The sequence below is a fragment of the Toxotes jaculatrix genome, chromosome 18 (assembly GCF_017976425.1).
Source record: "Toxotes jaculatrix isolate fToxJac2 chromosome 18, fToxJac2.pri, whole genome shotgun sequence".
NCBI lineage: Eukaryota > Metazoa > Chordata > Actinopteri > Toxotidae > Toxotes > Toxotes jaculatrix.
The window spans coordinates 15,483,451-15,498,257 of NC_054411.1; the positions used below are offsets into that span (position 1 = coordinate 15,483,451).

General features: G+C 41.2%; 1 protein-coding gene across 1 annotated transcript; it reads right to left on the reverse strand.

Annotated features, from left to right (window-relative positions):
• Positions 1-5,984: 5,984 nt before the first annotated feature.
• On the reverse strand, positions 5,985-14,328 carry LOC121198719 (neuronal pentraxin-2-like). The gene is made up of 5 exons (XM_041063017.1): positions 13,588-14,328; positions 8,969-9,251; positions 8,270-8,511; positions 6,847-7,026; positions 5,985-6,215 (listed from the first exon to the last, which is right to left on the reverse strand). The coding sequence occupies exons 1-5, from the start codon at positions 14,299-14,301 to the stop codon at positions 5,985-5,987; spliced, it is 1,650 nt and encodes a 549-aa protein (XP_040918951.1). The 5' UTR covers positions 14,302-14,328.
• Between the last annotated feature and the right edge of the window lie 479 nt (positions 14,329-14,807).

Sequence of the window (14,807 nt, forward strand, 5' to 3'; positions counted from 1 at the left end):
TTGCTGTTTTCACCAGTAACCACGGCTAACACCAGCTGAACCAGGACTGAAATCTTTGATATCTTTGAAATCTTTAAGTTCCAACTTTCAGTTAAATAATTTAATTTTTTTAAATGAGCTTTTCTTGTTTAAATTGTGTAAATCCCATACATGTGAAAGAGTTTTGCAGTTGCTGACTCACTTTGTTTTAAAATGAAATCCACCCTAAAATGAATATATATTTCTTCATTTCCAATGGGGAAGTTCAATCAATATTTACTGGAGCTGTAAATGAATAGTTTCTTCCCTAAAGTCAAATCCCAGCAGAGCAACACTTTTGTGATCGACAGACACTCGCTGGAGCTTCTTATTTGACAAGGAAAGGAAAAGAAAAACTGCTTCTAGGCTGAATGTCTGCTTGAGCTTTAAAAAAAAAAAGATTTCATTTACACAGCTTTGAATCAGAAAGAAAAACCCATTTCAAGAAAAGAGCCAACACATTTAACCTTTAGTTTATAGTCAAAGACAACCTGAAAAGAGACATAATAAACTGGACTAATGGACCGTTTTGTCTCTTACAGTTTGTACCGACGGCCTGAGAGCCGGCCTGAGTATGCAACTCTGTTTGTTGGTCGATCCATTCCATGGATTATGTGGGATTACAATGTGTCCATTCCTAGATGGAACATTATGGATTAGATGGGGATGGATAATCCAACATGGAATATCATCTTCTGACTGTGGATGATATGTGTTCAATGCAAAAGATGGTCAGGCTGGTGAACTGGAAGGTTCCTGCTGCAGCCAGTATACCCATTGCTGTCAGAGGGTCCTGTGCAGTATTTGCTCCACACATGGTGCTGCAGGCCGCCACTGCGCTCTGAATTTTTATGTTTCAGTGAGAAAAGCAAAGACACCAGTTCCCAAGTTTGACGCCTTTGTTTGAGGTGCTAGAGCAAAATTAAATTAATAAATCAAAATAAACTGAGAGGAGGAGATTTGAATTGATGTGGAAGAATCACACATTGAATTTGTGTCTCCTCCCACGTCTCTTCCGTTTGCTGCCTCTGAGAAATGTTGAGAGTGCCGAGAAAGAAATTAACACCTGACAGCCTGCCAAAAGCAGTTAGAGACCGGCTGTGACAGGCAATTTAGTTCAAGCTAGAGCGCCGTGGCAGGTGTGAGACACGACGCAAAAACAAAAAGGGTGCGATAACCCTTTTGCATAGTATTACATAACAAGGTTCAAATATTGTATGTTGATTAAACATCCAGATACACTTCAGCCATGAGACTGTAAGGATCTTTGGATTATTCAGCCTCCACAAACCAAGTGGTAGATCCATCACTTTTAAGTGCACTGAAACACTATTTCAAATTCTGCACAACACTCCAAAGTTTCCAAATATATCAGATCATATTTAACTCGATGTACAACACATCTCGGTAGCTCCATTGGCTTTTAGTTAATATTTAACCCAATAAAAAATACATGACAGAGCCCCAGTAAAATGTGGTATTTTCTACGGTTTGGAGAATATTTGTCCTGACTTTGAAACAACTTAGGTGGATATTAGCACCAGGGCTGAAGAGGTTAACATTACGCTGTATCTCATCAGTCTGTGTAAGCAGTTTTGTCACACACAGCAGGCTACACACACACTCTAATGAGGTTAGCAGGGCTTTAACTTGGTTTAGACCTAAGTTGTGTGACACCAGCAAGCTGACACTGACTGTCTGGCACGAGCAGGAGAGCTGCTGATGGACTTAAGTCCATTACGAAAAGAGAGGACTGCGTGAACAAACAGCGCTCAGTCGTGTCTTATCCACAGATTGACTCCCGCTAATTAGAGATTACAGATATTGCTTTTTTGCTCTGTACCTGTCTGCGCTGCACAGTTGTTGCTGTACCACACTGGTACGGTATTTGTTGCCTCTTCACCATCAGTCACTTGATGGTTTCTTATATCGTCACCGTAGTGTGTACAAGGGCCCAAGAGAAAATCAAGACTCAAGAAAAATGATGTTGCATGACTTATGCCTTGAGGCGGATGATTGGATTTGTTTTTAAATCCCTACTCATAGCTATTTGTTTTGACAAATCTCTTACATGCTCACTCGCTTCAGTTTTTGCCCACAATTCCCCAACACATCTGCAAAAATGACGGCATCCCTGGAAAGTCAGAGCCTCATGCTGCGTACGCGTCTCTTGTTTTGTTTTTTTGTTTTTTTTTGTGCAGGAGACAGACCTGCAATTTTTGGAGGTTTTTATTTGACACATGGGAATTCGTGTATCAAATAACCTGAATTTGTGAAAGTTTGGAAAATATGTTTATTTACTTTCTTGCTGAGAGTTAGATGAGATCAATACTATTCCTGTGTCTGTTTCCAGTAAATGTAATATTCTGACCAGCAGTTAGCAGTGATTAGCTTAACTAAGCTAAGTTACCCAGTTGCTGACTCTAGCTTTGTATTTAGCATACACACACGGGAGTGGTATCAATCTTCTCACCAAACTCTCGGCAAGAAAGTGAAAGCAAGGTATTTCCCAAAATGTCAAACTATTTCATCAGGCACATTATAATAGAACTAAACTCCAACCACCTGTTGAAACAAAATTTCAGCATTTTGGGAAATATGCTTATTAGCTATTTCACATTCTGTTTATATGTTTGTTTAATCTGTATGGATACCGGAGAAGGGACATGGGTGGGAGTTGATCTATTGCCCGTGTGTCTCACTGGGTCTTCCAAATCCTAGATTTACTCAAAACTCATATATGCAGCTGCTGCACCCAAGGGAGAAGGCTCCTGGCTTTTCTCCTGGAACCCTCCCCTTTAATTTTCTCAGGAGAATGAACAAAGGAAAACCAGGACGGATGCTTTTTGTCTGACAATGAAAAAATAAGTATTTTTCTTGTTGAGTCTGGAGAGCACTCTTACTTTAAAGGAGTGCTGCTCTCTCAGCAGGTTTTGTTACTGCCACACTTCAGTCAGAAGTGTGTGAGCAGCTGACAGAGACTCTTACAGACTTAACTGACTACAGTCTTTTTTTTTCTGAAGCTATTAGCTAGAAATTATGAAAACAATCACGTGCTTTACGTCTGAAAATTAGGACTTTTAATAAAGATCTGAGGTTTGTGCACGACACATATTCAGAACAATACAACACAATACAAGACACGGACATACAGCATTTACACAAACAACAATATGAAAATACACAGATACCAATGCATAAAGTGAAAAAAAAACCAAACAGAATTGTCATGTAAAAAAGACAAACATTGCAGATAGTTAAAAAGCTTCGTTTTTGATTTCAATAACCATAAACGCAATAATGCCACACCACTATCAAAAAGCCCCAAAAAGCTCTGACATGAGCTGAACAGACACCAGGCATAATATTAATAATAACACTGCAGACTGAGAGGCATCATCAAAGACACTATTAGGCACAGCAAGATGATTTTGACCTGATTTAGCTTCAGTTTGGCGGCAGAAGTTTCAAGTCCTGTGTCAGTGTTTTCAAATGTTTTGTCAAACCTCTTAAATCTTCAGAAATCACCAGGGGATTCACAGAGACACCGAGGCTTAATTAGTTCAAAATATCTCGCAGTGTGAATTTTTCATCAGGATAATACATTTGAAGATTTGTTTACATGGGTACAAACACCCTGACAGGCACTTTCCACTAAGGATTATTTTTATGCTAGGGAGAGCCAGTGTTGAACAATCTGTATTTAACATCATGTCTCATACAACAGTTGAGAATAGTCGTCCAGATATTTTTTGGAGTACAAACGTGATTGGAGATGGATTTTCCGAAACATACCTGATGCAACGTGGCACGTTACAAACATACAGTACAACTCATGCATGGAATGTAGGAAGGTTGGAAGAGCTGGAGGTTGAAGGTTGTGAATTTATTACACCACATTAGAGTGGCTGCATGTAAAAAACAGCACAGAGAAAACAGTCGATATTCAAGAATGTTAAAATTACTATGAGTGCATTATGCAAAGTTAGGTTACGTGTGTTTGAAGTTTCATTCCAGACCATGAATTTTAAAAAAGTTTTTTTTAGAGATTAAGCCAAAAGTTTCCTTGATTAGAGCATGTACTTTGACCTTGATTTTCTAAATGTGTACAGAGTGACATAAATGGGGCGAAAGCTTGTCAAGAAATGTTTTGATGCATCCAAAAAAACAGTAACATTCTGCTAGTGGTAGTGCTTTCCTTAGGGAATAAGATTTCTGGTTTTAGATTCGTTCAGTAACTCATCTAGGGAACAAAAGAGACCGTCAGGCCTTCTGAAATAAACACAAAGACAGTCACCTAGGCAGGGATTCAGGAGGCACTGTCCTCTTTTGTGAAACTTGTGAGCAACACATTGCAGTGGCAAGACATTACAAGTATATGAATACATCATGCAGAGGTGAAAACAATGTAGTATCGCACCTAACAAGTGCCTGATCCATCTGTCTTTCCTTTCTCTTTCATCATCTTCTCCTTGCTGCCATCTACTACTTAATATTCTCTCCACTTTCTCCAACATTTTTCATCACCTTACCTTGACTCCCAACTCTAAAGCTGTCACAGCTCTTAATTAACTCCTGTCTGACCCTTACAGCACTCATGGAGGGATTTCAGCTGGCTTACCACAACTTCTGGTCGCCATATTGGAGGTCAACAGCTCTCAGGCTACAACAGCTTGGGACAGCTCACTGAATTTATTACAACTTGGGGTCTCAACAAAATAAGTAGTTAACAGTTCATTTATGCACAATTCTGACTTTTAAATGAAAACGTCTTCCCTAACCTGATTAGTTTAATGCTAAATTTTGTGATTATTGTTGGAATATTGTTGAGAAAAGCTTATTTGCTTTCTTGTCAAGAGTTGGATGAGTATGTATGATGCTACCGCCAGCAGCCATGTAACTTGGCATAGCATAAAGACTGCAAAAAAGGGTAGACAGCTAGCCTGGCTGTCTAATAACAAAATCTGCCTATCAGCACCTCTAAAGCTCACAAATGAACGTGCTGTATCTCATTTGTTTAATCCATATAAAAACGGAACTGTAAAAATATCAGTTTGCTGCTTTATAAGGCTTTTTCTTGACCCGTAACAGAGACGTCCTGGAGTCTCTGCTGGTTCTATGGCAACTAGTCCATGGTGAAAAAACAGTCTGGCACTAACTCTGCATAAAATGGCCAATTGTCATTTTTACTTTTAGGTTTGTGTACAGATCCAACAAATGAGATATAACAAATTAACTACGGAGCTTTATAGGTGCTGCTAGGTGGATTTTTTTTTTTTTTTTTTTTACGTTTGGAGAGAACCAGAGTTGCCGTTCCCCGTGTTTTCAGTCTTTACATTAAGTTCGGCTAAGTTGGTCTGATGGTAGCTTCATATTTCTGCAAAAGAATCTATCAGCGAGTTTCCCAAATTGTTTAATTATTCCTTTAAAGGTTAGGTAATGGCAGCCTCTTAGCTAGCTACTCATACAGGTTCTGGTTCTGCTGTGTCATTTCAAACATTTTGGCTTAGCTAGCAAAAGGTTCAGTTGTTTGCTAGCAGACTCATGCTAACCTTTGCATTAGATAATTTGCTAACAAAGCATTAATAGTAGGAGGTAGGACCAACATAATTTGACAGCATAATTTAGGGTAGCCTAAAATCTAGGGACAAATCTGCTTTACCAGAATGTTCTTTAACTCATTTAACGTAGCTTATGACAATACCATTCTCCATTGGACCTCCATGATGGCTGTGGTTGCTATAAATTTGGTGAAGTAACTGCAAAACTTCTACTATGTCATATAAATATATGCCATTCATTTTCTACATACTTGTCGGTCAATGCCTCATAGAGTTGCTAAGAACATCCTCTAGCAGTGCTAATACTGGGCAGATTGAATCCTACCTTCCTGAAATGGCTACAACTTTCTCCCTCATCCCCACCCCTCTTTCATGTCCCCTTTTCCTCGAAGCCTCCACCGTTTGTCACTGAGAGCTCCTGCTGTGTTTACTACATGGCTCCCCCGGGAGCTTGGTGGCTCCACCATAAACCTCAACTCCGCTCTCAGTCCAGGGGGCCACGCTGCCCTGGGTTACTCTGCTGCAGCGAGCCAAGCTGGCCACCTGGTTAGAGGACAGGATCCGGTCCCAAAGACCCACTTGGGACAACTCTCCAACCAAGGCCTGGGATGAATCAAACCCCCCACCTAGGGAATCCTGGAAAGAAAGAAGTGTTTAGATGGATAACAGAGAGGCAGCCTGAAGAGGGAGCACAGTGACTGAAGAGAAATAACTCTTTTACTTCCATAAACACACAGACTCAGCTTCAGCTATTTTGCTGCCGATAGCAAAACTGTGGACTTGCTTTTGGGAACATTAAGGAGATGTGATTAAAGGTGACTATTATGACTACAGGACTCTGAAACAAATAAGCCATATGGGGGAGGTTCTTCTGGCTCTGGATGAGGGTGCTCTAGGCTATTACTCTTGTTTCTTATGCCCATTTGCTTCCTGGAACTATGCACACACACAATTCACTCACCAACTACCTCAACACTTTAGCTAGTACTGTGCTCTAAACCAAACTGATTTTGTAGATTTACTGTGTCTACATCCACTGTCTCAAGGTCTTTCACGCTTTTATTTACTCGTTTTATTCACTATATATTTTTTAGCTCACAGAGAAACCAGCATGTGAGTCACAGTTGCAGGTGGTAAACCAATATTTCTGTGCAGTGCTATAGTCAGCAGTCTGAAGGTCACACTAAATTAGATTTATTTTAAACAAACTGCTTTACCTCTGTTCAGTTAAAACGTAATCCTTTCATTCACTCTTTCATGCATTCACCTGCTCCTGCCCCAGCATGAGAACCCCCCCAGGTCTGATGTGATGTCCAGCTGCCAATGTGTGGCCCTCGCCCCTCAGCTTTCCCCCCTGGTAGGCCTGCCAAGCTCCTCCCTTCTGGCTCCAGCTCACACAGATGTGCTGCCAGCTGCCTCTGGAGAGGTTCAGAGGTAACTGCGCCACCTAGGAAGGGGAGAGCAAAGTGGGCAGAAATAGTAGATGTTTGTATTCTGGATGTTTTGAGTGTCACACATTTGAATGTAAGACATGTCATCAGGCAACTGGCGTGAAATACATTTGCATGATAGTGGTGCAGCTGTTCAGCCATACTGTGTATTTGATATTCCTCTGACATCTTTTTTTCTCTGAGAGTTTTTCAGAGTTCAAAATTGATCTGTTTTATAGTATTTTTCCAGTCCCAAAGACATTCTGCTACCTCCAAGGACACACAGCTTTTCCTTCAGGCATCTATTACCATAATAGCTTTATTGAATTATACCTAAAGCCATTGCACTGCACTACACCACCCTGCAATGCTGTCAAGGTGGCACATTAGTTTGTCGTTTAAACACATGAATGAGGCTATTTAGCTTGTCTTCTAAATTGGCTGTTTCATTTGATTTGTTCTACTTATTTGTATGCTAATACAGCGCACTTCTTCTTTTGTAATTGAAATTAAAAAAATCTAATCGGCTATTGGCTATAATGTTTTTTATACACAAGTGGTGAAATTAAAAAAAGTATAGGTGAACCTGTGAAACTCATCTAGGGTAATTCTATGGTAAAATATAATTTACCAGAAAATAAATATATGTACACTGATTACTGTCAGTTCCTCCATTCTATATCTATATTCTATATCTACGCCACATTAGTCTCTTGCAACCAGTCTCTGTGCCTAACAGGAACATCATGAACAGCTAGCACTCTGAATCTGAGACCCATTTTTAATCCTATCCTTAATGTTTTTTATTTAAAAGGCAGTGAAATTGAAAAATGTTCCCAGACGTTTGGGAGACTGTTACAGTTTCATAGTTTAAATTTCTGTGGCTGCACGATTGCATCTAATTGACAAATTCTCTTGTGTATTATTGACATAAACACACTAACACTCATTGAACAAGCAAATTGCAATATGTGTACATTGCAATTGTTGTGTTCTCATGGACATACAGAATATTTTATATATATATAAAAGAAAAGAAAAGAAATACAATCTTACAGTACAAGAACCTGAGAGGTTTGTAAATAATACATTTAAGGCATGAAATACAACCCATGTTTATACCGTGATATGAATCTCCTTGAGAAAATCAATCATTATAAAGCAGTGGACAGGTCAGGGCAGATATACAGTCTATCCTCAGTCTCTTGACATTGCTCTTCAAAGAACACCCTGCAGCTAAAGCATAGACGGATACAATACCTTGTCGTTGATGAGGAGCTCAGCGGGGGTGTGCAGGCCTTGAAGCAGCACCAGTTCGTTCGGCTGCTCAGTAACAGCATAAGACAGAGGTGTCCCGATGCCTCCCTCTGCGGGCCGCAGCCACAGGCAGAGGGTGAAGGCCCGCAGCTTTGGGATGAAGTGTTTCACAATGGCGTACATGTAGTTTGTCCGGGTTGGGAAGGACAGTCTGTAGCCCTCTGGGAAAGAATGCCCGGAGGCACCTGGGAAAAAATATGGAGACAAGAGGAAAGTGAATGCAGAGAGAAATCAATTTAGTAATTTACAGTTATCTGGGAAAAAGATCAAATGGACTTCCTGCTTTTCTCATTTATCTGCACTTTCTGCATACTTACAAACATCCGATCTGTTTATTTTAAGCAGGGCATGAATTTAATAGTCTTTCTGATCTTTCTGATTTTTTTCTCCACATAAGTTAAACATAATTAATTCATCATAAAGAAACCCCATGGCTTGATCTGATTAAGAGTAATACAAAAATGAAACCTCTGAGGTAATTTTTATGCCAGATTATTTCTCATCATTAGTGACTTGAGTCAATGCAATGTGATTAATCACAGTCACTTTTACTGTACATTTTGTTATATTTGAATTTAGATATTACGATGTACATGCACTCACACACATTCTGATTATTTCCCCTTTCTTTTAATACCTTACCTTCCTCTAGTCCTGAGATTCTCTGGTGTAGTTTACTGATGCCTTGGTCGATTTCCTGTCTGTGTTTCTCAGTTTCCAGCCTCAGGGCTTTTCTTTCTTTCTCCAGTAGCTCCACCTTCTTCTCCAGCTCCCCCTCCAAGTCTTCCATCCTCCAGGGCCTGTCAGCACCAACTTTGTGCCCAGGATCAGCCAATCTTTCTGGGCCGCCAGACATCCCGCCTTCCTCTAGCACTCCTGAGGTGCTACTGTCCGTCTGGTTGTGAGGAAATGGGCCAATGTCTGACTGCAGAGGATGGAAACAGTGGATGGAAACTGGTTCAGAGTGTAAGGAAAACACTGTAAAATATTCTCTACACTTGCTGTGGTGTTTATTTACAGTTCATTATCATTGTGTGTTGGTTGCATGTCTGCGTGAGATAAAATTCTTAGACCAAATTAGCAATTCATTTCTGTGAAACAATACATTCTGCCTGGGGATACTTGTAGGGGCTGATTTAATAAGGTTTCACTGGGCAATGTAATTTTGGGAAATGACAATTTGTGGTTTTACGAGACATTATGTGTTATGTGTTTCTTGACTCGGCGAGGCCACAGTGAGGTTTCTTGGTCTCACACACAATTCCCTGTAAACCCACAAATTGTTGCCTAGCTGGCTCTAGCTTCACACTGAATGAACAGCTATGAAGGAGCTGTCAGTCTTATCAGCAAGAAAGCAAATCTTTTCCCAAATGTAAAACTATTCCTGTAAACCTGTTTTTTTTTTTTTTTTTTTAATTTTATTGGATGTTAAAGCTTGCTGCAACTGCTCTATAGGGCATTAGCATGCTTTTGCAACATTTCTCTGTAAAAATAGTGTGTGAAGTACCTAGTATCTTAGTAAACCTGCAGTAAGTAATTTCTTAGCAACTTGGGTTTGGGTTACACTTACATATCATCACTTTTTAAGTCAATATGGGAAATTTGTTGTGCAGGAGGTGCTCAATTACGCATCCAGAAGTTATGGAGCAGTGTTAGTGATCATTTGGGGTCATGTGTCTGGTCACCTGGTCATCTCAACTTTCAAGCTCTTTAAGCTCTTTCACCTTTTTGGTCTCTAACTCCTGAGGGAAATATTTGACTCATTAGCGGCTAAATGCTCCACTACCTCCACCAGCTAGTCTTTAACTGTGTCTGTATGGTGTTTGGTGCTGAGCAGGTATTGTGCAACTGTACAGAGCCTTTTCCTTGAAAACAGCTGCCTGCTGCACCAGAAAATAATGCTGTGAGAGGGAACCAAAACAGTAAAGTTGTAGGCTGGACAACTAAACAATGAGCTAAAACCCACATAAAGCTCTGTAAAGCCAAGGGGAGCTGCAGATTCAGGTGCTAATTTTCCTTTCGCCTCGTCTGTGTGTGTTTGTGTTTTCACATTGTTGTTTGTTAAGTCAGTACTACAGAAATATGGATTCCAGCCACTTCAAATCACTTGTGATAAAGAATTTGACATAGAACATAACAAAAATCCAGGTGTTAAATACATGTCTCAGCAGATCTTCATTAAACTCAGTTATCAAATGTCCACAGGGACTGAATTTGAATTAAGTATAACACAACCAATAATTGAAAGTCAGTAAGGCTGCCAAGAGAAAGAACTATTTCAGTCAACAACAAATTGTTCTGCTCCGCTGCATAATGCTTTACTGAAAAAAACACCCAAACCACAAGGGAAGTAATGTAGGAAATACAGACTCTGCAAGATTCCTAAAACCTATATGCTCCAGTATATCCACCAAGCACACTGCTTCACAGTATGCCGTAAAAGTACACAGTGACCACAAGGGGATTAATACAGAAATTACTTACACATACTTTACTCTTAATAATATATAAAAGTGGTATCGTGTGCACCATCCTCTCCCAATGGCATTTTGTATAAGATGACACGAGTAATGTCTTCCTACAATGATATCTACTATGTGAAAAAGTGACACCCTGAAACGATAACGCAAAGAGGTCAGAGGTCTTGACTTTTGTCCCAAATTAGATACATGATGGATGGAATTTCCAGTGTAATCCCCAGTTCATCCTTTTCAACACGTATGATTTTCAGTAGACTTGTCACTCTATCCCTAGAAACACTTTTATCTAGGGATATAGTTTCTGTGTGTGCGCTGTGTTGACTGTGCCCCATTTGTACAGTGCTGACCTGCCTTTTGTCAGTATTGTAATGTGTCTTATTAGCTGAAGCCACAAAAATAAAAAAAATGCTGTAATAGCTTTAAAACTAAACCCATAATATTATATGTGCACCTTGTTATGGAATACTCTGTGATGCATCTGCTTAAATCATGTGCATACTCCTGTGGGTCTTGGCATGAGAGGTGATCTTTTGTCAAATACATTTGACAGTTCTGTTATCGAGCCTGAGGTTAGGCTCCGAGGCAGGTATTTACATACGCAGATGTCAAACGTTTCTGGAGAGAAAACGCTCAAAATTGCATAAATAAATGGATGCGTACAAAATAAACCGTGAGTGTGATAAGTGTGGTATAGGCATCATTGCTGCTCTTAACTCATTAAATAGAACAGGCCTATACCTCACACTATAAATGAATTTTAATATGTCTTTCATCAGTGTGTCTATTGCATTTTCATGCAACTAGCATCATGTTGTCCGTACCAAATTTCATGGAAATCCATCCAATGGGAATTTCACTCAAAACCACAAATGTCAACCTCATGGTGGCACTTTACACCATGAGGTGTAACACCAGTCATGCTTAAAACAGTTCCATGAAAACAAGGCAACAATCTTTCACGTGAACTGTCAAGAAATGAAAACACAGCCTATACAAAAGATCAAGCACAGTGTGGTGGATCACCCCACTGGAGCTGGAGCAGCATAATATTACTGAAAGCTTACTATCACTGAGCCCCTAGTGGAAACCATACTGATGTTGCAGGGGGAAAAAAACTGCTCAATCTGGTCTCATGAAATAAGGTACCAACTGTACTGAGTGGTTCTACAAAATGGAAAACCACTGACTGCACATTCACACCACCATATATATCACCCTGTTTGCATCACACGCCTGACTAGATGTTACTGCCACTTGTGAAACAAGTGCAGAAAACAGGCAGGAATATAATGAAGCTGGTGTGAGATGAGATGATGTTTCCTGTGAATTAAATGTTTTTTTTCTGTCCTGACAAATGAAGGAGGGGTGGTGACTATAGGTTTTACTGTTTGTAGAAAAATATGTGGACATCGAGTGAACAGTATTAATCAGTGCTGGAGTGTGTGCATGATGCACAATCAGCAAAATAGTATCAACAGACCACATGCAAGAAGTGAGCTGGAGGGAAATAAAGAAAACAGATATTTGACCTCTCTAGTATTCTCAGATGAGTGCTTTTCTTGTACGTAGACCAGTACACAGGATCTGATGTAAAAACCACACTGTGCTACTGAAGTAGGGCAAATACCCCCTGTACACAGAAACGTGGACTTGCATGGTAGAGGAGGCAGAGCGTGGGTGAGTTTAGTTTTAAATATCACCCCGAGACCTGTGAAATTCATTCTCATCTTATTCTGTTTGGAAACAGTGTGCAGAGGAGTCCTTTTGTTCCTGAAAAGTGTACAACATGTAGATCACATTCATGCACTAAGGAGCTTTGTATCTGACAGAGACAAGGAGGAAGTAACTGTGCGTTATCCACAAAGAAAATGACCCATACAGACATGTCCTACATAAACTACCTCAGTGAGGAGTACTACACTGCAGAGAGGCACGTTTTAGTCTGTGCTTCCAACAAATATAGGCACCTCATAAATTATGCATGGTTTCTTTAGCCAAAAATGAGGTTATACATCATCAGATTCTGGTCAGATAAGAGCATGTTTCATGTTACTCTGCTTCTCTCCTCCTCCTCCTGCTGCTACTTCTTCTCCTCGTCCCCCCTTATCTTTATCCTTATCTCTCCTCCCTCCCCCTCTCACCATATTTACCTGCCTCACTCTTCATCTCTCTTTCTTTTTATTTTACATTTCAGTCTGGTGTCTTGGCCTGATAGATAAGCAACCTTGCCAAAGCAATCAATTCATTCATTATTAAATGCATTAACAATTGACACATTATTGTAATACTAGATTCCTAAATATATAGTTTCTCTCTCCCAGATTCCCCTACTGCTGTATTGTGACTTTTTTATATACTCAATTATTAGTTAATAACTTAACCTGATGTTGTTCAAAAACATTTTTTTAAAAAATAAATAAATAAAAGGGTATCTGGCTGCCAATGTCCAATATCACGCACAAAGCCTTTTGGATATATCACTTGTTCTCATGCAAAATTGAAAAACCTTGCTTTCATAAATCACCCATGCATGCCCAGAAACCCTGAAAGGGACTATAGAGTGAAGGAGAGAAAAATGTAGTCATGAACAACATATCACAAGCCAAGTGCAGCTAGAGAATCTTATAACAGGGAGATCCTTCTTTACTGCCTGCAAAATCCCATCACGTGGGACCAAAGACTGCTCCTTTGGGATTATTTACGCCTTCGTCAAGTAGCGTGTTAGTTGGATGCAGAGGATGATCAATGCGCTGGCAGTGATTTTCCTCACACTCTACCTACCTCCAGCTTCTCTATGCGGTCTTTGAGCTGAGTGATCGCCTGCTCCAGCTCATCCACAGCCCTGACGGTGAGCAAGTGGACACTATCTGGTGTCGACTCGGGGCTGTCCCGCACCATGATCCTCTCCAGGTGCGTCTCCTCCTCCGTGCCTTTGCCCCCCCACAGCCCCGCAGCGCTCCCGCGCCTGTCCGCGCCGCTGCTTCTACCGTCCAGTCCCTTCTCACACTCTGATAGTTTCCCCGTCAGCTCTCTGATGGTCCGCTGGTCGGTTAATATCTGGTCTTTTTGCTGCAGAACGGTCTGCCGGAGCTCCTCCGCGGTGGTGCGGAGGTATCCCCAATCTTCGCCCGCGTACAGCGACGGGTCGTCCGCTTGTTGCTGAAAGTTTTTTGGGTTGCACTCGCCGGCGGGGATCGGCGTACAGATGAGCCGGCTGACCGTCGGGTCATGTCCGGTGAGTCCAGTGACCCCATCCAGCCCGCTGAGCCCGATGTTGAAAGTAGGCGCTTCTGAGTCGGGTGTTTCAGAACCATGGAGAGCGCCCAAAGACCCGGCCCTGGCCACGGAGCCCCCTGCGGCGGGGGTCTGCACCGCCGCGTCCGGGTACAGCGAGTGGTTGTCGTTCGCAGGTTGCTGTTGTGCCGCGGCAGCCTTGGAGGATCCGGTGTGGACGGCCGCGATGATGCAGATAACCGCTCCGATGAAGGCCACCATCCCGGCGGCCAGGATAATAACAATGAACTTCAGGGTGGCGGCGGGGGCGATCGATTATTAGAAAAAATCTAATAACAACGCTCCTGATCTATAAGAAACTAAAAGCTCCAAACAGCGAAAAAGTACCAAATAATCTCCCTGCAGATAAACGGAGAAAAAAAATCCTTCCTCACTTTTCCCCTTTTCCACAAAAACAGACTATTAGAAAATGAGAGTTCCGCACCATAATTGAGTGATCATGGAGTCAACACAAAACATCAGAAGCAGACAGTCTGTGTTACACCTCCTCCCCCTGTTCAGCGCGCATGTCTTCGGTATTCAGGCAAAATCCAGCCTGTTAATAGGCTACTGAAGCAGAATGAGGGGGAGAGAGAGAGAGAGAGAGAGAGAGAGAGAGAGAGAGAGAGAGAGAGAGAGAGAGAGAGAGAGAGAGAGAGAGAGAGAAACAGAGTTAGATCTTAACACATATAGGACTGCTAGATGCAGTACATGTTATCTCCCTCCTG

Excerpts from the sequence above, each read along its gene's own strand:
- LOC121198719 (XM_041063017.1), bottom strand. The coding sequence starts at position 14,301 with ATGGTGGCCTTCATCGGAGCGGTTATCTGCATCATCGCGGCCGTCCAC. Across the intron at positions 9,252-13,587 it reads ACCGCATAGAGAAGCTGGAG|TCAGACATTGGCCCATTTCC; the intron begins GTAGGTAGAGTG and ends CATCCTCTGCAG. Across the intron at positions 7,027-8,269 it reads AGCTCCTCATCAACGACAAG|GTGGCGCAGTTACCTCTGAA; the intron begins GTATTGTATCCG and ends TCCCCTTCCTAG.